The sequence below is a fragment of the Pyrus communis genome, chromosome 17, assembly GCF_963583255.1.
Source record: "Pyrus communis chromosome 17, drPyrComm1.1, whole genome shotgun sequence".
Lineage (NCBI taxonomy): Eukaryota > Viridiplantae > Streptophyta > Magnoliopsida > Rosales > Rosaceae > Pyrus > Pyrus communis.
In genome coordinates this window covers 622,091-641,305 of record NC_084819.1, presented here as the reverse complement: position 1 = coordinate 641,305, position 19,215 = coordinate 622,091, and the positions used below count along the sequence as shown (strand labels likewise).

At 35.1% G+C, this 19,215-nt stretch overlaps 2 protein-coding genes across 2 annotated transcripts; one reads left to right on the top strand and one right to left on the bottom strand.

The window, feature by feature from the left end:
* Positions 1-3,873: 3,873 nt before the first annotated feature.
* LOC137723502 (ubiquitin carboxyl-terminal hydrolase 2-like) lies at positions 3,874-9,370 on the bottom strand. Its single transcript, XM_068462695.1, has 3 exons — positions 9,073-9,370; positions 5,757-8,596; positions 3,874-4,485 (listed from the first exon to the last, which is right to left on the bottom strand). Exons 2-3 carry the CDS (start codon positions 8,588-8,590, stop codon positions 4,248-4,250), a joined length of 3,072 nt encoding a protein of 1,023 aa, XP_068318796.1. The 5' UTR covers positions 8,591-8,596; positions 9,073-9,370; the 3' UTR covers positions 3,874-4,247.
* Positions 9,371-12,470: 3,100 nt separating this feature from the next.
* On the top strand, positions 12,471-13,426 carry LOC137721774 (gibberellin-regulated protein 12-like). The gene is made up of 4 exons (XM_068460793.1): positions 12,471-12,548; positions 12,644-12,688; positions 13,083-13,113; positions 13,230-13,426. Exons 1-4 carry the CDS (start codon positions 12,471-12,473, stop codon positions 13,424-13,426), a joined length of 351 nt encoding a protein of 116 aa, XP_068316894.1.
* The last annotated feature ends 5,789 nt before the right edge of the window (positions 13,427-19,215 follow it).

Sequence of the window (19,215 nt, the reverse complement as noted above, 5' to 3'; positions counted from 1 at the left end):
GCCTCAAAGAGGCAGCTCAATGTGTTTTCTTAAGTTAGTAATCAACATTATTTTACTTAATACGTGTAATCTGGCTGTAAGAAAAACTTGTAGCTGAAGTAGTTAAGAGCATTACTTCTGCTGCGCCTTAGGCCTTCCCAAGGTCATGAGTATGGGATGCAGCTAGTGCTTGAGCTCATTGGGCTTGGGCTACTGCTGCATCTCCCTGCGCCTAAACCGTCAATTTTATTTGTTTTATATTTTTTCTTAAAAAAAAAAAAATTCCTTACCATAACGCCAAACTATCATCTTCATGTTTTACAAAATGTATTTTTAGCGAAAATTTTCTTATAATCCATGTCAAAACATTCGAAACAATGATATAAATATAAATCTTAAGGTATTTGAAACTAAATAAAGTAAGGTAGGAAGAAAAAAAAAATCAAAGAAAAAAGAGAAAAATAAAATAAAAAATGATACGATTGGTACTTTGATACCGATCGATCACAAAAACTGTCGCTGTAAAGGTAGCAACGATGTCTCAATTAAGTCGCTAGTGAGATAGCTACCAACTTTTTAGCTGTCGCTAGCATCATAACGATTCCCCCCTTCCCCCTTTTTCAATTTTTTTTAATTTTTTTATAATTTTTATTTTATTTCTCTTACCATAACAACAAACTATCATATTCATTTTCTTCAAAATATATTTTTCCGTATAAAATCTATTCTCATTCATATTTAGACACTTTTAATCAACGATGTAAAACCCAAATATAAAGACATTTGAATTTAATAGTGGTTAGTCAAATAAAGTAAATAAATTGGAATAGGGAAAGATCGGTACCACGCTACCGATCCTTGCCCAATCATACTTAAGTCATCATTCAATCTATTTATTTTCCTCTTCACCTCGCCCAGTCTTCCATTAATTTAAGTCATCGTTCATATTTAAACATGTTGCTCAATAAATTGTAAATCCGCTTTTGAATGCCTTCTAAAGTTTTTCTTAATGCTCACAGAAAATATTTAGCGAAAATAAAAAAATTGCATTTCTAACAAAAAAACGTGGGCTAAACAGTTATTGTTTTTAGTCAGTTTTGCAAATTCGTACATAAATCATCGTTCAATCTATTTATTATCACCTTGCCTCACCGTGAAGTTTTGAAAATTAAAGTAAGACTTTCCATTAATATTCTTAAGGACGGAACCCCATTTGAATAATGTTTTGGACCTCACTACTATATTTTTTTAGTTTTTGGCTTAAATTTACATTTATTACTCAATAAACCGTAAAACTGCTCTTATGAAAGTTTTCTTTAGCCCTTGGCTGGAGACATGTTTTGCACAAATTCCGGCTAAAGGTTGTTGAAATTTGTTAGTAAACATGTGGGTTATGGCCATAATAAAGGATTAAAGATTGCTTCAGCATGCGTATAAATACGCTCTTTTTTATTTTTTTTGTAATAAATACGTTATCATTCAGACTCTATTCGCCCCCACATTCCGACCTTACGCTTATTGTCTGTCTAAATTGTGCACACTCCTAAGACAAACCCTAAACACTCAAAGAGATAGACAAGAACGCTCAAGATTCAACTAGAAACTAATCTGCACACATTAGTACTAGAGCTTTTGTATAAGAAGATAATATAAATTGAAGGAGGCTTTGATTCATTCAATTAGATGGCCATAAATAACGAAGAGCCTGAGAAACTAAAGAGCGAGAATCGTCGAACTTCTAGCATGAGGAAAATTTCAGCTGACAAGATTGTCTACCAGTTGCAATAGATTTCAGTACATACAGTGCATGCGCCAACCCTCTTTCAAGCCACAAGTCGTGCTCATATTCAAGCCTGGATCATGTAATGTAATGTAGGGAGTATTAAGTTGCCGAAACAATTCTCAATCAAAGGGATGAAAAGAAATTCTCATTGAAGGTCGAATGAGCAATGCTTCTTGACTAAAATGTAATCGAAGTAAACAACAAACATTACTTAGAAATCTTGAGTAATTGATGCAGCTAAGGCCCCTGGGGCGATGGGGCTGTAAAACAAAGAAAACGCCGTTTTCTGATTATACAACTAGCGGTATACATCTAAAAGATGATTACATCTTCAAAGAATGGGTATCAAAAACATATGGTTATTGGAGTTGCACACTCATCTTCAAAAAATAAAAAGAATTACTTACCATAACGCCAAACTATTATCTTCATGTTTTACAAAATGTATTTTCAGCAAAAAAATTCTTATAATCCATGTCAAAATACTCGAAAACAATGATATAAATATAAATCTAAAGATATTTGAATCTAAATAAAGTAAGGTAGGAAGAAAAATAAAATCAAAGAAAAAAAAGAAAAATAAAATAAAAAATGATACGATTGGTACGTTTCTACCGATCGACCTCAAAAACTGTCGCTGTAAAGGTAGCAACTGTATCCCGATTTAGTCGCTAGTAAGGTAGCTAATAACTTTAAGTTGTCGCTAGCATCATAACGATTCCCCCCTTCCCCCTTTTTCAATTTTTTTTCTTTTTTAGTTGTTTTATTTTTTTATATTTTTTATTTTTTTACTTTTTATAATTTTTCTTTTATTTCTCTTACCATAACAACAAACTATTATATTCATTTTCTTCAAAATATATTTTTCCAAACAAAATCTATTATCATTCATATTTAGACACTTTTAATCAACGATGTAAAACCTAAATATAAAGACATTTGAATTTAATAGTGGTTAGTCAAATAGAGTAAATAAATTGGAATAGGGAAAGATCGGTACCACTCTACCGATCATCGCCCAATCGTACTTAAGTCATCGTTCAATCTATTTATTTTCCTCTTTGCCTCGCCCAGTCTTACATTAATTTAAATCATCATTCATATTTAAAAATGTTGCTCAATAAATTGTAAATCCGCTTTTGAATGCCTTAAAAGTTTTTCTCAATGCTCACGGAAAATATTTAGCAAAAATAAAAAAAATTGCATTTCTGACAAAAAAATGTGGGCTAAACAGTTATTGTTTTTAGTCGGTTTTGCAAATTCGTATATAAATCATCGTTTAATCTATTTATTAAAATCTCACCTCATCGTGAAGTTTTGAAAATTAAAGTAAGACTTTCCGTTGATATTCTTAAGGACGGAACCCCATTTGAATAATGTTTTGGGCCTCACTACTATATTTTTTAAGTTTTTGACTTAAATTTACATTTATTGCTTAATAAACCGTAAAACTGCTCTTATAAAGTTTTCCTTAGCCCTTGGCTAGAGACATGTATTGCTCAAATTCCGGCTAAAAGTTGTTGAAATTTGTTGGTAAACATGTGGGTTATGGCCATAATAAAGGATTAAAGATTGCTTCAGCATGCGTATAAATACGCTCTTTTTTATTTTATTTTTAATAAATATGCTATCGCTCAGACTCTATTCGCCCCCACATTTAACGTGCAAAGTGGATATGCGAATAAGCCTTGTGAATACAATAAAGTCCGACCTTACGCCTATTGTTTGTCAAAATTGTGCACTCCTAAGACAAACCCTAAATACTCAAAGAGATAGACAAGAATGCTCAAGATTCAACTAGAAACTAATCTGCATACATTAGTAATAGAGCTTTTGTATAAGAAGATAATATAACAATGAAGGAGGCTTTGATTCATTCAATCAGATGGCCATAAATAACAAAGAGCCTGAGAAACTAAAGAGCGAGAATCGTCGAACTTCTAGCATGAGGAAAATTGCAGCTGACAAGATTGTCTACCAGTTGCAATAGATTTCAGTACATACAGTGCATGCGCCAACCCTCTTTCAAGCCACAAGTCGTGCTCATATTCAAGCCTGGATCATGTAATGTAATGTAGGGAGCATTAAATTGCCGAAACAATTCTTAATCAAAAGGATGAAAAGAAATTCTCATTGAAGGTCAAATGAGCAATGCTTCTTGCCTAAAATGTAATCGTAGTAAACAACAAACATTACTTAGAAATCTTGAGTAATTGATGCAGCTAAGGCCCCTGGGGCAATGGGGCTGTAAAGCAAAGAAAACCCCGTTTTCTGATGATACAAGTAGCGGTATACATCTAAAAGATCATTACATCTTCAAAGAATGGGTATAAAAAACATATTGTTATCGGAGTTGTACACTCACCTCTGGTTTTCCTCTCTCTCTCTCTCTCTCTCTCTCCCATGTGGAAGCTCAGGTGGCTTTTAGGCCGAGAACTGGAACTTTAGAAACGCCAGCAACATCCTATTGAAAGTTGGATTCACCTCAAGTTTTTTCATAGAATAAGATATAGGCCTCAGAGCGAAGAACGTCATCTAGGGAAACCTGACGCACATGTGCATCGCTAGCATAATACCACGCATGAAGAATATTTTCTCTCTCAGTTTTTCCTCTGCTCCTTTCACCCCCTCTCACGTATGCAACATAGTGGCCCCCTCTCATGGTTCCAGAATGCTCCACAACCCCAAGTAGCTGGTATTCATACTTTTCCCCATCTATGCACCTGTAAAGCTCAAAAGAACACCATGGCCACACTATTAATACACTTGGCAATCGGAAATTTAACTTGCAATCTGTATAACCAATTAATGCAGTCTAAACCACACTAAGGAAACTAGGAACAAAACGAGCAAGCAAGTACAATGTGAAGCACATGTAACTACATTATGAGTCAATGTACGCATCGGCAATATCTTCTACATTATGATAATTTCACAAAGACAAGCTCAACCATGTATTGGCATTAGGAGTCAATCAGATGAAGCAAATTGTAATTGTCTTTAGAACTGAAACATTTCAACCACGTGAAAAAAATTAAAAATTATGCATAGATGACTTCTTGATTCCGTTTCCAAAAGACATCAAAACAAGCTCTAGTATGTAACAACACATGGACCAACAGAACAGAAAGGCTTAAACAAGTCTGGAAACCTATGAAAAAAAGTTCTAAATGTTGAAAGCATAATGTAGCTTAATTTCTCCTTGGTGTTATTGACATATTAACTATCATTTAATATGCTTCCTCCTTTATGTGTAATAATTTCACTACTGTTTTCTCCGACAGGAAAAAAAGGACTAAATACCTTGTTTCTTCCTATTTCCAAAAAAAAAGTTACCAGTGCCAATGACCTTAGAGCATCCCCAACGCGGGCTTTATCCTCCTTGAGGCTACCACATTTATAGCTCTAATGAAAATTTTCATCCCCAATGGGCCGGAAAATGGGGCTACATCCACCACATGGGCTAGCAACTTCAATCCTTGGGTAGCAAAGAGTTAGGCTACATCTAGCCCCAAAAAGTACGGGGACCCACACCAAATTGAGGTAATAATTCCAAAACAAACACACAAATTATAGTCCATTATTTAATGATAATTCCAAAACAAACACACAAACTAGAGTGCATTATTTAAAGGAAACAAGGTATAAAGATAATATTAACAGTATGGTCGCCATTCAGCTCTATGCAGGAACATCCCATGGAGTCATAGAATAATTCTATTTCAGAGTAGTATATTAAGAGTTCAAGTTCTTGAGGTGACAAATGATCGGCCAACCACGTGCCACAACCCACTCGCAAGCTGCTGTTGTCTACCTACTAGTGCTAACCCTGCTCTCCCCCTCCCATTAAGATGGTATAAAATGGTTTTCCTAACAATTTGAATGTTTCTTCCAAGAAAGGGCCAAAACAGAATCATGAGTCCATGACAAGCAGTAATGTTTCTGTGGCATTTTGAAATGTAAAATAAACTTTAATAAAAAGTAAGATAGATACCTGGAATCCATATATGGCCTAAGATCAATTTTTTCTCCGAAACTGATATGGCCATTCGATTTACTCAAGCGACCACGAGTATCTTGGCTGAACCTCTTAAGATGAATAGTCAAAATAGGTGGGGCCCTGTTGATGAGGTACCTTTTAGTCGCATTCCTCTTCACATTCACAAGTTTGGAATTTACTTCCTCATCCTCACTTTCTTCTGATTCACGATGTCCATCCAATATCCCATAATTAGTCTGTGGTACAATGTCACAGGTGAAACTAGCACTTCTAGACTCATCAGCCCTAGAATCAATGACTTGATCACTGAAACTTTCTAGACTGCAAGTGTTAGTGCAATCTGAAGTATTTGACTGCACTGGAGGAGCATCTTCCATCTCATCTTGTTGTTGACAAACAACAGAATTCGACTTATCTGATCGACCATTCTCAATTGCTGAGCAATTTTGGTTCAAGCAATTTATTTTTCCATCGTGCAAAACGAAGTTTTCACCAAACTGATTACAACCAGTATTGCTTTTGACATTCCCATTACCAAGCCTTCTGACATCAGCAGGACCCATATTTAAACTCAGTGAGTCACCTTGTGTTCTAGCCTCACATCCATTTAACAAAACTTTAGCAGCAGATCTTACCTGCTTCTTTTCTTCCAACCTTTGGCGTTGAAGAATTTTGGAACAGTTCTCACAATGCCAAGCATTTTCATTGGCAAGAAGCTCAGGCTTTATGAAATGAGACAAACAACTCTCTACAGACACTGGAGAATCAGTATCATCAACTTCATCAGGATCAGACTCACTAGCTATGATACTAGTGTCTGTGCCTCCCTCACCTACAGAGGGTCTTGTAGGGGGCCCATAAACTTCAGGTTCGTTGAATAAGTCCCCAAAGCCAAAGTCATCTTGTCCACAACCCACAACCGATGAGGAGGCCTCACCTTCGCCTCCCATGATTTCCTCAGTGGTAGAACACTCTGCTTTATATGGAAGCAACAAAACTTCAGAATCCTGAACCTGTAATGGGAGCTCTTCCTCCCAAGAATTCACTGAAGAACGGTCAGGTTCTACATTGGGTTCCTTATTAAGCGTAAAAACCTGATTACTAGATTCAGAGCCACTCTGTAGAAAGACATCATTAAGATGTGAACTCTTGTTTTCGGAATCTTGAACAATTGAGACATCATTATTTTGTGAAGAGAAATCATTGTCATCTAACATATTTCCCGAATCAAGATAATCCAACCATGAACAGTCATCCAACAAAGTTAATCTTTGCTCTGCTGCATCCTCACAGACTTCATTGTCATCTAACATATTTCCTGAATCAAGATAATCCAACCCTGAACAATCATCCAACAAAGTTGATGTTTGCTCTGCTGCATCCTCACAGACTTGTTCATTTGGAGATTCTTGGACAGCAGATAGACTATTTGCAACTAATTCCTTTTGTTCAGCCACATTTGGGTCGGTTGACCTAGACTGTGGCTGGTCAGAATGGTCAGAAACCTCACCGCTGCTTGATGGCGTTGGAACACTTGGTGATGGTACAGAATTCTTCTCTTTGTTATTTTTAGGCCGCAGCTTTCCACTCCTCTTAGGCGGCAACTTCGTCTTCTTTGCTCGAGAGGTGGGTTGGGCAGCCTTAGATGGGGATTTTCTGGTTGGAACTGACAATGACAGATCTAAAAATGACTCGTACACAGTTGAGGAGTGACCGCATTCAACACAGCAAACAGTACTTGATGTTTGGCCCCCAAATGTAGCATCCACAAAAGTAGGACCTGAGTTTGATGGATTCCCATTTTCCTGAGAAGAATTTATACGTTTCCTCATACTCAACTCCTCAGTGCACAATCCATCCAGTAAGCAACGAAGCAATTCATGACTGTCTTGCTGCTGATATCCCCTAAATTGGGGAGCCTTGGAACAAACACAACCAAAAAGTGACCTTGGGTTTATCACATTCTTAAGTCCTGCCTCTGGTTTTGCTTCAGTAAAGAGTTTCTTCAATGAAACAGTAAGAGCTCCAGTAGATGCATCTAAATTTAAGAAGTAACCCCGCAACCTATCTATGGCTAGAAGGTTCTGTAAGACAGAATTAAAGAAACAAGTGTTACCAAGATTAACCAAGCCTCTAACCATATAACCACCTCTTCCATCCAAACCACATGATATGTTGCTAGCTGATTTGATTTCGCTTGTCACACTGCCACTTGCAAACCACATATCCTCAGCATTAACCGATGATCCCTCTGATGAATGACCCCTTATCAATTTCACAACATCCGCAAACACATCTTTTTGTTCACCATCCTCTTCTGTCTTTTCAATTGTAACAAGCATGTTGCACGGGAAGCACCACCACATCTGTGGCTTTTCAAAGTGGATCACAATTGGGTGACGAGTCTGCCTGGCATGCCGAACTGCATGACACTGAGGGGTTGTAGGAAGCCCAATCCCGCCACAAGAATAATGACCACACTCCAAACAAACCCAAATGGCTTTGGACTCCGATTTTGAATCCACTGAGGAACTTCCTTTCTTCTTCCCATGTTTTCCCTTTCCCTTACCACCCCTCCTATCAAGCGCTCCTTCCCTGCAATCTTCACACCTAACAGGTCCTGAAGACCCAATTTTAGCTGACAATTTATCCAAATCAACACCTTTTTCAACATGAGGACAAGGCCTTCTCTCTTTCGCAACTGAAACCCCATCATCACCGTCCTTAACACTTGGGTTGCTTGGTTGGGGGACTTTTTTGGGGGAATCGACTGCAACCAACTTCTCCCTTGGAGGAGCTCTAGCCTTCTTCTTAACTTTCTTCCCCATAAATTCCTAAAACAAATCAAAACACGCCAACTATAACAACAACAATAATGATAACAATATGAGCAAAAGATCAATAACCATTAGCAACTACTGCAAACAACCAAATACCCAAATGTAAACCGACTCCCATTATCTACTCAAATAAATACATTCTGCTCAAAATTACATGAGAAAAAATAAAAGAAGCAAAACCCATAACAGATTCTAAATTTGAAGAGAAACCCTTTTGCAATAATTGAAAAAAAAATCGAAGAAACGAGGAGAACAATCAAAACCCACTATCTGCTACACAATAAACTAACCACGGAAGGGCAAGAGACGCCTATGAAGATTTAGTTTTTACAGAGAACCCAACAAAGATTTGGATTGTAAAGTGCAAATAACAGGTTACGGGCAATCGATAAGGTGAAGCCGAAGCACAAATCAATCGAAAATTAATTGAACTAAAACATTAAAATATTTAAAAATATTCATTGTTTTACCTCAAAATCTGGAGAAGAAGACCAGTAACGCCCGGAGAGCTTTTCAGGGAAATCGTCGCATAGGATGAAAGGAGAGATTGGTGTTCGAGGTTTAGGATCTATCCAGGTCGGAGAGGCGGAGAGAGGGTGGAGTGTTGTAAATTTAAGGGCTTTTGGCGCACCCCCTAATCTTTCTGCTTACTAGTTACCCCTCCCCAATGAATGGCAGAGATGGTAAAGAGTAACAGTGGGTAACTGGTAAATAGAGAGAGAGCAGAGAGACGAAGGATTTTGTTGTTGGTGGAATTTGAAAAGGGTTACAATTACAGTACTGCCTGCCTTTTCTTTTTATCTTTTTAAGAGTGAGTTTTTAACATCTCCATTGTCGATGCTGTTAGAGCATCATAATTGCCTTTTTTTTTTAAAGGAAGACAATATATTATCGACTTGAAATCGAAGGTTACATCATATCTTTGAGGAGGAGATTCTGAATAAGGTTAAGGGATTCTAAAACCAAACTATTACATTGCCAATGGAAGTAGCAAACTAAGCCAATCTATGGGCTATTCCATTACAAGTTCTAGAGGCGTGCAGAAACTTAGAAGGGTGTAGAGTTTCCATAATCTGAAAAGTATCTCTGGTAGAGTTTTCGTAATCTGAAAAGTCTCTGCTAATAATCTCAATGCAGACAAGTCTCGTGAGTGATCTCTGAAAGCGGCAAGAGCTTGAGTTGAATTGCTCTCCATCTCGACTTGGGCCTATAGTTACGTTAACTATTATAAAATAATTAAAATTAATTTTAGTTTTTATTCTATTGGTTCAATGAGACCCTTACTTTAAATTTTAATTAAATATATTTGATTTCTTCTTTGTTTATTGTAAGAAAAACTAAAAGTAAAAAGTCAAATAACTTAGCTGTTACATCATATATTATATATCCATTGAAGAATATTTGAATATTTTTTAATCTTTTTTGATATCTTCTTTGAAGAAGCGTTACCAATTTATTTCACGTTGCAAAACTTGATCATGAAGGAGGCTTCAAAATTTAATACGAGAAATCAAGAAGGAGATATTGACTTTGCGGCAGCGGGTTATTTGTTCCACGATATTTTAGAAAAGCAACGTGCCGTTTTGATAATTTGGCACATAATTACATCACTTTTGTGTTTGGGTTGGTAATTTTCTTCCCGTAATAATTATAGTTACTCTTTGACCGGTTTGGCAATGCAGTTTATGTAAAGCAAAATTTGTAAACTCAGATTTTGCGTTGCAGTTTTAAATTTATTATAATCAAAATACTTAAATTTCATATTTGAATAAATTTTTTTTTTATTAAACTTTAAATTTCATATTTGAATAAATTTTTTTTTTATTAAACGATAGATTTTGTTATATTAAATATTAGATTAATTACTTACGAGATTTGAACTCACGCCGTCATGCAATAACTCAATTCATTTGTACCACTATGGTAAAATGTCATTTGTTAATATTCGAATATTGAATGTGACTAATTTGACTATTATAAAAAATAAATTGCAATACAAAGTCGGAAAATATAAAACTGCAATGCAGTGCCTGATGTGGATCAAAGTCCAAATGGAGACGATGGTCTACAAAAAAATGACTTCATTAAGTGACATGGCTAAAGAGATAACCATTAGATTACTTTTTTAATCGCTATAGAAAAGTAATTTTCTAACTATTTATATGAGCCTAAACTCGTGTGGTATTCTTCAGGATAACGATCAAATGAGGAGTGAGGAGTTGACCGAGTGTGGTAGTGGAAGGTAAGTTACTTAGGTGGACAAATGTGAGCATGGCAAGAAAAGTTGAAATGGTGTCAATAATGTGATGATGCTTGCTTTCAACGAATTTATTTTGTTGTGGAGTATGAAGACACGAAAAACATTTTTGAATACTTGAGACTCAGAACTCAAAAAAATGAGTGATTTAACACCGTCACTTTGAAGATACATTAAAAAAGGTATGAAATAATTAAATTGCTAGCCATAGCCACACAAGTTTGAAAAAGCGTAAAAATTTCATGTTTCTTTTCGTTGGATAGATCCACAAGTAACATGAATAATCATATGTAAATAGTACGTAACAACGAAACAATAGGCTTCCACCCACCAAAGTGTGTTGTAAAGAAAGGGAATACTAGCACGTTCATGATTCAAGACAAAAGGAAGCTGTGTGGAGTTACAAAATTTTTGAAAATTAATAGAACTTGAACCTAAGCTAGAACTTAAATTAGACAAAAGAGACGTAGATGGATAACCAAGACGTTGATGCCAAACAATGAATGACACATCATGAGTTTGAGGAGACGAAAACAACAACAAATAGAGTCCATCTTTACATGGGACCTGAAAAAAGAAACAAATCAATACGTAAATCATAGATATGATAAAAAGCAAAGAAACGTTTTCATATGTAAAACGTGCAATGGAAAAAAGATTTTTGCATAAAAATAGGAAGAGAAAAAGACTTTCAAAGGTGAAACGCTATACTTGTTTCATTTCAAGTACTGCATCTACTAGCTTCTTTGTCTCACAACATGCGATATTCCTACTCTAAACTACACTAAAAAGGAGTGGGAGAGTTTGAACTCATAATGGGGCCTAACCATCACTTGCTTATAACCAATTTCCATCATAATACAATTATTATGACTTTATTACCAAATTGTATTCGTGTATGATTATGCAATGTGTAAATATGGCACTTGTGGTGTCACTCAATACTACGGTTTAGTGATATTTCTTTTTACTTGTAGGTTCGATTCTCGCTAAAAGCAAATTTGAACCACATTATTGCTAACTCATTGCAAAGTTCAACCCACTCTCTCATCTCTTAATGCAGATAATATCGTTTATTAAAAAAAAAATTGATGACACTTGTGGTAAAGACTCATTCAATTTCTTTTAGTGACATTATTTATAGTGCACAATTAGTCACTTTATCATAAATAATACTAGTTTTGCAATTCAAGGTAATATAGTGCTTACAATCCACTATTTTTTTTTCGGTAAACAACTACACTCCTCTTTTGACTCCTAAGTTTCTCCCTCACCCTTGTAATACTGAGAAAAATAACTTCCTTTGACACATGCAGAGCATGCATGTATGACTCTTTCTAGTAAACCCAAAATTTTCTCAGATTTGGCCTTAATTAATTAATGGCATTAAACTTGACACGACGTATCTCCTTGATTCAAAGGAAATTATATATGCCGTGCAATGCATCCAAATTTCCTATATCTTAGCATCACTAAAACTACCACAACACAAATTCAAAATATAAATACCGACCACTGGACAAGTCTCAATACATACTCATTACTCAAACTACATCTCAGACTCAGAGGGAAGATAGCTTGGAGAATATATTTGTTCATCGAACAAGAAAAATGGCCAGACTCTCGTGGATTCTAACTGCTCTTTTTGTCATCCTAGCCTTGATGACCTTTGCCATTGATATTTCTTTGGTACTTGTAGCCCTCTATATCTCATCTGTTGATTAATTTGTGCTATGCTGGGTGCTGAGTGGATTTTTCTGAGTTATTTATCACTCTCACTGCAGGCTCAAGAGAATCAGAATGCTGGTGCAACCGTCCACCCTCTAACTGTAAGGCTTCTTCGTTCTTCTTTTTTGTCTTTTGAGAAACCTAGTCAGTATAAGGGGATTTTACATGGTTAAAGATTACAATGGGAGGCACTACTGTTTGACCCTGAAACAAATAAATCCTCAACTAGGGCGTCCTACACTCATACTAATCTATTCTCTATACCCAGCTCATACTTCACAAACGATGAACATTCTTCATTCTTCTTCTTTTTACATGTAGTTCATACAACAACAACAACAACAAAGCCTTAATTATTCCACTAAGTGGGGTCGGTTGTATGATTTCTTTATGTAATTATTATGAAAACTAGAAAGAAATCAACTGATGAGAGTATTTCATTTTATTGAGATCAGTTCAATTACTTTGCTGATAAAGTGGTTTCAAAATTTTCAGACTGGAGGACACGGATCACCTCCTAGTAAAGGTACGTACTGATTAATTACTGCACATGTTTTCTCTTACAATCCCCCAAAACTTCCTTACAGCCAGTTGAGTTCTGTACGTGGATTTGTTTTTATTTGTTTTTATTTTTTTGAGCAGCGATAGATTGCCCAAAGGCATGCAAGCTTCGATGTTCACCAACGTTACATAAGAAGCCATGCATGTTCTTTTGCAATAAATGGTGCGCTAAGTGTCTTTGTGTTCCATCGGGCACACATGGACACAAGGAAAACTGTCCCTGCTACAACTACTGGAAGGCGAAAGAAGCCGGTCGTCCCAAGTGCAAGTGCCCATGAATTATGCCAAACCATTGATTTAATTTGCGAAGAAGTATGTTTCTTTTTAATTTTTTTTTCTTCTTCTGTTTTTGTGTTTTTGTTTCGCTAGGCATCACTTGTAGACGGCTTTTTTTCTAGAGCAATATGATGGAGATCTTTTTGTTAGAATTATAATAACTAGCAATCAGCACACATTTTGTGTGTGGAAGTGGAACCAAGTTTGTCTTTTATTTTACTATGACTTATTAAGGATGATAACTGAACAAAAGCAAAATAAAAATGAAAAAAAAAAGAAAAAGAAAAAGAAAGAAAAGGAGAGTGTGAGAGAACGAGGAGTATCCAACAGAGAAAGACGAGGAGAGAGAAGTGAAGTTTTCTTATTTAATTTTTAATTTTTAAATGGGGCATGCTATGTCTAGATTGTTGTAAGGTTAGTATAAAAACAGTAAAATTATGTGAGATGTAATTATTAGGTTGTCCACGTCTTATATTTTTTGTTCAATTTTGGTGAGAGGGTTAAAATAGTAATTTTATGAAGTTTTGATTAACAAACAAGGTATATTAACATGTAGTTTAGATAATAATTTAAACTTTTATTGAGTTATGACATTTTTTTATTATAACTATTCCACACAGTGTGTGAGAGCAGACTATTCAAGAACCTTATATCCATATCCAAAAATTCTCAAAACCCCAAATCCAAAATCAATTCATCCAGTGCGATTTAAAAAGATGTTGTGCTTAGATTATTCACATTCACCAATAACAATTTGCGCTACAGTGTCTTTGCATAGTATATATCAAATTTTCTTCGTGCACATATGTTGGAAAAATTGGATCTAATTGCTATAATAAATCACATAGAAAATTAAAAAATAATTCATGCAATTATATATCATAATAATGTATGTACATGAGTAACTAATGTTAAATGAACATGATATAATGAATTAGAAAAACCTAGAAAATACAGTCGAGGCAAGTGTTAGACACTTTGTCCTTAAGACAAGTTTATGCCCCACTACACTGCTCATGGTTGATCGGCGCACGTTTTCCAAGATACAACGACCACGTCCTTGTAATAGTATCACTTCAAATCACAAGGCTCCATGAACCATGATTGTATTGAAAACTCTATCATATAAACTCAATGAGACTCTTTAATATTTAGTGCATCCTATATATGTTTATGTAAACAATGAAAAGTTCTCTCTATGTAATTATAGGGGGCTTCCCTATTTATAGAATGTGAAATACCTTTTTGGAAAACATGTAACTATTCATGAAGAATCAAAAGTTGAAACACTTCCTTTAAGTAGACATATCTTTCTACCAAAAGGCTCCACTTCTAATTTTCATTCAATTAATAAATTTAATATAATATTATTATTATTAAATTTTCCAACAATCCCCCACATGAATGAAAATTGGATCAATACCACTCTCAACACCAATCTTAAGACAAATTATGGTTTGGTTGCTATGTTTGTTTAAGATCAATATTCTATCATGTATGTTTATGCGTGGATTTTCCTTTTCGTGGTAGAATGGTTTGGTTTCTAGTTTTGCATAAAACAGTACATATGTTAACTGTTTCCAAATGTATTGCAAGTTAATTTGATTCAAAAGATTCCAACTCGTAACCTTTCATCATTATTTTGTTCGTTTGTTTATAGTTAATTGTGCCAAATATTCTTTACAAGTTTATTGGTTTATTGCTATTATAATTTGGCTTGTGGGTTTTAATTTTCTCGACAACATTGGTCATGCACTGCTTTGAAATCGATTGTGATTTTCTCCGGTTGTGCGAGTAATGATGGCGCAGAAAAGTTATACTAATATATATACCTGCATATATGCATTTTATTTCTGACATTACATTAATTAAATTCATGTATTTGTTGACAATGAGTTTATTAATTTCAATTCTCTGAAATATGCATGCAAAAGAATAAAGGTGTTGTTTCACAACTTTTGTTCTAGTAGTCTCAAGTGTGTAACGGTTTTAAGATTGGTATTTAGGGAAAACCTATCTTCTGAAAGGATGCGTTTTTTAGACTGGGTAGATTTACCTTGCATTTCGCATAAGATACTTATCTTTGGCACTGAATATTATGTTAAACGTTATGTGCTACTGTTGGTATGACTGCATTTACAGTAAAGGCCTTTTATTCATGTCTGTTGTTCGATCTCGGATATTGCTTTGAGATTTATTCATATGTTGTTATTACATTTGGCTGTTTGAATGCTTGTGCTATGTACATCAGTTGCATTGCACTGAAAGGTTGGCTGCCAACCCAATGTGTAATCACTGAATGTTGTCATTTCCTCATGAACCGGTATAAAGATAGTGTGGCGATGAGGATGTGATCCTTCGGGTTTTCATTGCCTTACAAATTATTGTGATTTAAGAACACAACCTTTCTTGTTTTAAACAAATGAACAGACATGACCATCCAAAGGTTAGTGTGACATATGATATGTCACTGCGAAGTGAGTTTTACCCGACTCATGATTATTCATAAAGAAATCAATTTGACATTCTGTTGGGACAATAAAACTGACGTTTTAAGTCAAAACATTTGGTCTTTGGAAAGGAAAAGACTAGACATTAAAACATGGGATATTTGGAAAGAAAAAAAAATGTATTAGACATGATAATGCTTGTTAAGTAAGCATATGAATGGTCATGCATGTTAGTCATAAGAAGGGAAAGGATAAAAGCCAAGAAGTGTTTTTCCCATAATGGCTAGTGAGGCATGAAGGCCTAAGAAGATAGATATATACGGTCTATCTTAGTTGTTTCCTACTTCTTAAACAGAGAGAGAAAAAAAAAAAAGGGTGATCGATTTAACGATGACGTTAAAATTAACCACAATTATCAAAGAATTATGGGGGTAGCTTATCTATTTTTGGGATATAAAATTTGTAATGGCCATATATTGAGTAATCAACCTAGTGGTACCAATTTTTAAAGGTTTGACTAGAGAGTAAGTTGTATTATCGAGGGGAATGGGTTAAAAGCCTACATCTTTAAGAATTGCCATAATGGCAACCCAACCTAGCTGACTGGAGATCCCAAGATCGAGGTTCAAAGGGACAACCGAATTGTGGATGATTCAATGGGAGCAATGCGGAGATAATCTCCTACCCATGTCCTATGATGAAATAGTGTTATCTGCAGCGTATTTAGGATCAGCTTTTCTTTTAATGATTCCTATACTTGGAAATAACAAGTGAGGTATTGTGCAGGATGCTCTTAATGAGATATCACCTACATGAGTGTGAAAAGTGGTCGTTTCTATAAGAATTATAAGGCTAAATTCTCTAAAGCACTCAGGATTACCGGAAATTGTTTAGGGCCAAAATGAACACAACCGTAGAATCATATGTGTTCGGAGGAAAACCGTGTGAATATTATTGTCTTGGTTTACATCAACGACTGAGTAGTTCAAGACATTGCATTCACTGATTAGTTAGTAAATCTGATAATATTTCACTAAGGAAGGTTTAAAGCCAAAAGCTACCTCTCCCCATACAATATTTGTCCAATTAAACTCTCTCTAAGTGTTTGCATCTTCATTTGCATTAAATTTTACTAATTTTCATTCATGTGGGGATTGTTAGAAATTTAATAATTTAAATATTGGTATTATTAATATTTAAATGTTAAATATTCAAGAGAAGGAAAATTAAAGTGGAAAAGGGGGTTAGTCTTGAACTGCCTATATATTGCAGTATGCAATTGTTCCTTATACTTTATTTTGTTATGAAAGTGGTCATAGGATGGGTTTTGACCGGCAGCTTTTCACAAGGTTATGTATGTTTGAACAAAGGTTGCAGTTTTTTGGAAACAGATGCAACTTTGAACAAAGGTTGCATCCTTTGTCTTTTGTAAAAACGGAAGAAACCTTTGTCTTTCAGGAGCAGACATAACTTTGAACAAAAGTTGCATTTTTTGTCTTTTGGAAACAGACGTAACCTTTGGAAAGGAGGCACGTCCATACCTATAAGTAGACTACCAAGTCAAGCATTTTAGACGTAGTTTTGCATCCAGAAATCAATTAGAAATTAAAGTAGTTTAGTGTTTCATAAAAGAGAGTTTTACACACTTTTGGTTCGTTGTTCTTTGTGGATTGGAGTGCTACTTCCGCAAAGAGAAAAATCGTTGTATCCTGGGAGACATTTGCCAACGCAAAGCTTGAGGCACCACTGAGGGGCAATCTTGTCTTAAGGCTATAGAATCAAATTCTAGCCTCGATCTCTTAAGATTCTTCTATTCCTTGTTTTTCTTGCATTTGTAGATATTTTATTGTGTATTATTAATAGTTTATAATAAAATATATAGCAGTTTTTTCCAAAGCTTTTTCCAACAACACACTAGTCTGAAACTTGAGGATGATGGTGATGATATGAGCATAAGATTATGTCTCTATTGAAGTCGATTTGCAAAGTGCTATAATTAGTGGCTCACTCGAAGTTGAGTGATTTCTGACATAAGATGTAACTCGATTTCACAATAAAAATTACATACAACAGTAATTTTGAGTTACGCACAATTGACAAATTTGCATGTGGAGTCCTTAATATCCATCATTCTTTATGAAACCATCATATCTATGTTTAAAAGCAAGTCCACACATGCCCAAATTACCAAGGTAAAAGGGAAAGAGTTACCTAAAGACCCTAAAAACAAGCTCCACCAGTAAAAAATTGTTAAGGCAATTGTCAGGTCTTACCACGCTCGACTTAGAGCCCAATCAATTCTAGCATGAGCTGGCCTTTTTGAGCAAGACTGACTTCAACCACGTTATATATTTTTATGCCAAACACATAAGTTTCACGCATTTACAGTATGAGTTGGCCCGACAACTTCTGATGTTGTCGGCCCACTGCTGTCAAAGTGTTAGTCTTCCCTGATGCTTGTACATGTGGTACGATCTAGAACATTTGAGTGTACAACGGTCCCAAGATCGAATGGTCCACATGTATCAAGAGTTTGAGGAGACGAAAACAATAACAAATAGAGTCCATCTTTACATGGACCTGAAAAAATAAACAAATCGATACGTAAATCATAGATATGATAAAAAAGAAAGAAATGAATAGCCAAATAATTTTCATATGTAAAACGTGCAATAGAAAGAAGATTTTTGCATAAAAATAGGACAAGAAAAAGAATTTCAAAGGTGAAACACTATACTTGCTTCATTTCGAGTAATGCATCTACTAGCTTCTTTGTCTCACAGCGTGCGATATTCCTACTATAAACTACACTACAAGGGAGTGGGAGAGTTTGAACTCAGAATGGGGCCTAACCATCACTTGCTTATAACCAATTTCCATCATAATATAGTTATTACGAATTTATTACCAAATTGTATTCGTGTGTGATTATGCAATGTGTAAATATGACACTTGTGGTGTCACTAAGTACTACGGTTTAGTGATATTTCTTTTTACCCGTAGGTTCGATTCTCGCCAAAAGTAAATTTGAACTACATTATTGCTAACTCATTGTAAGGTTTAGCCCACTTCCCCATCTCTTAGTGTAGATAATATCGTTTTTTTTTTTTTTTTTTTTTTTTTAAAAATTATAACACTTGTGGTAGAAGAATCATTCGATTTCTTTTAGTGACATTATTTATAGTACATAATTAGTCACTTTATCATAAATAATACTAGTTTTGCAATTCAGTGTAATATACTGATTACACTCCACGATTTTTTTTTGGTAAACAACTACACTCCTCTTTTGACTCCTAAGTTTCTCCCTCACCCTTGTAATACTGAGAAAAATAACTTCC

Bases quoted from the DNA above. Each gene is read 5' to 3' on its own strand.
- LOC137723502 (XM_068462695.1), bottom strand. From the start codon at position 8,590: ATGGGGAAGAAAGTTAAGAAGAAGGCTAGAGCTCCTCCAAGGGAGAAG. The intron at 4,486-5,756 runs GTATCTATCTTA...TGAGCTTTACAG, and splicing joins AGGCCATATATGGATTCCAG to GTGCATAGATGGGGAAAAGT.
- LOC137721774 (XM_068460793.1), top strand. From the start codon at position 12,471: ATGGCCAGACTCTCGTGGATTCTAACTGCTCTTTTTGTCATCCTAGCC. The intron at 12,549-12,643 runs GTACTTGTAGCC...CTCTCACTGCAG, and splicing joins TTGCCATTGATATTTCTTTG to GCTCAAGAGAATCAGAATGC. The intron at 13,114-13,229 runs GTACGTACTGAT...TTTTTTGAGCAG, and splicing joins CGGATCACCTCCTAGTAAAG to CGATAGATTGCCCAAAGGCA.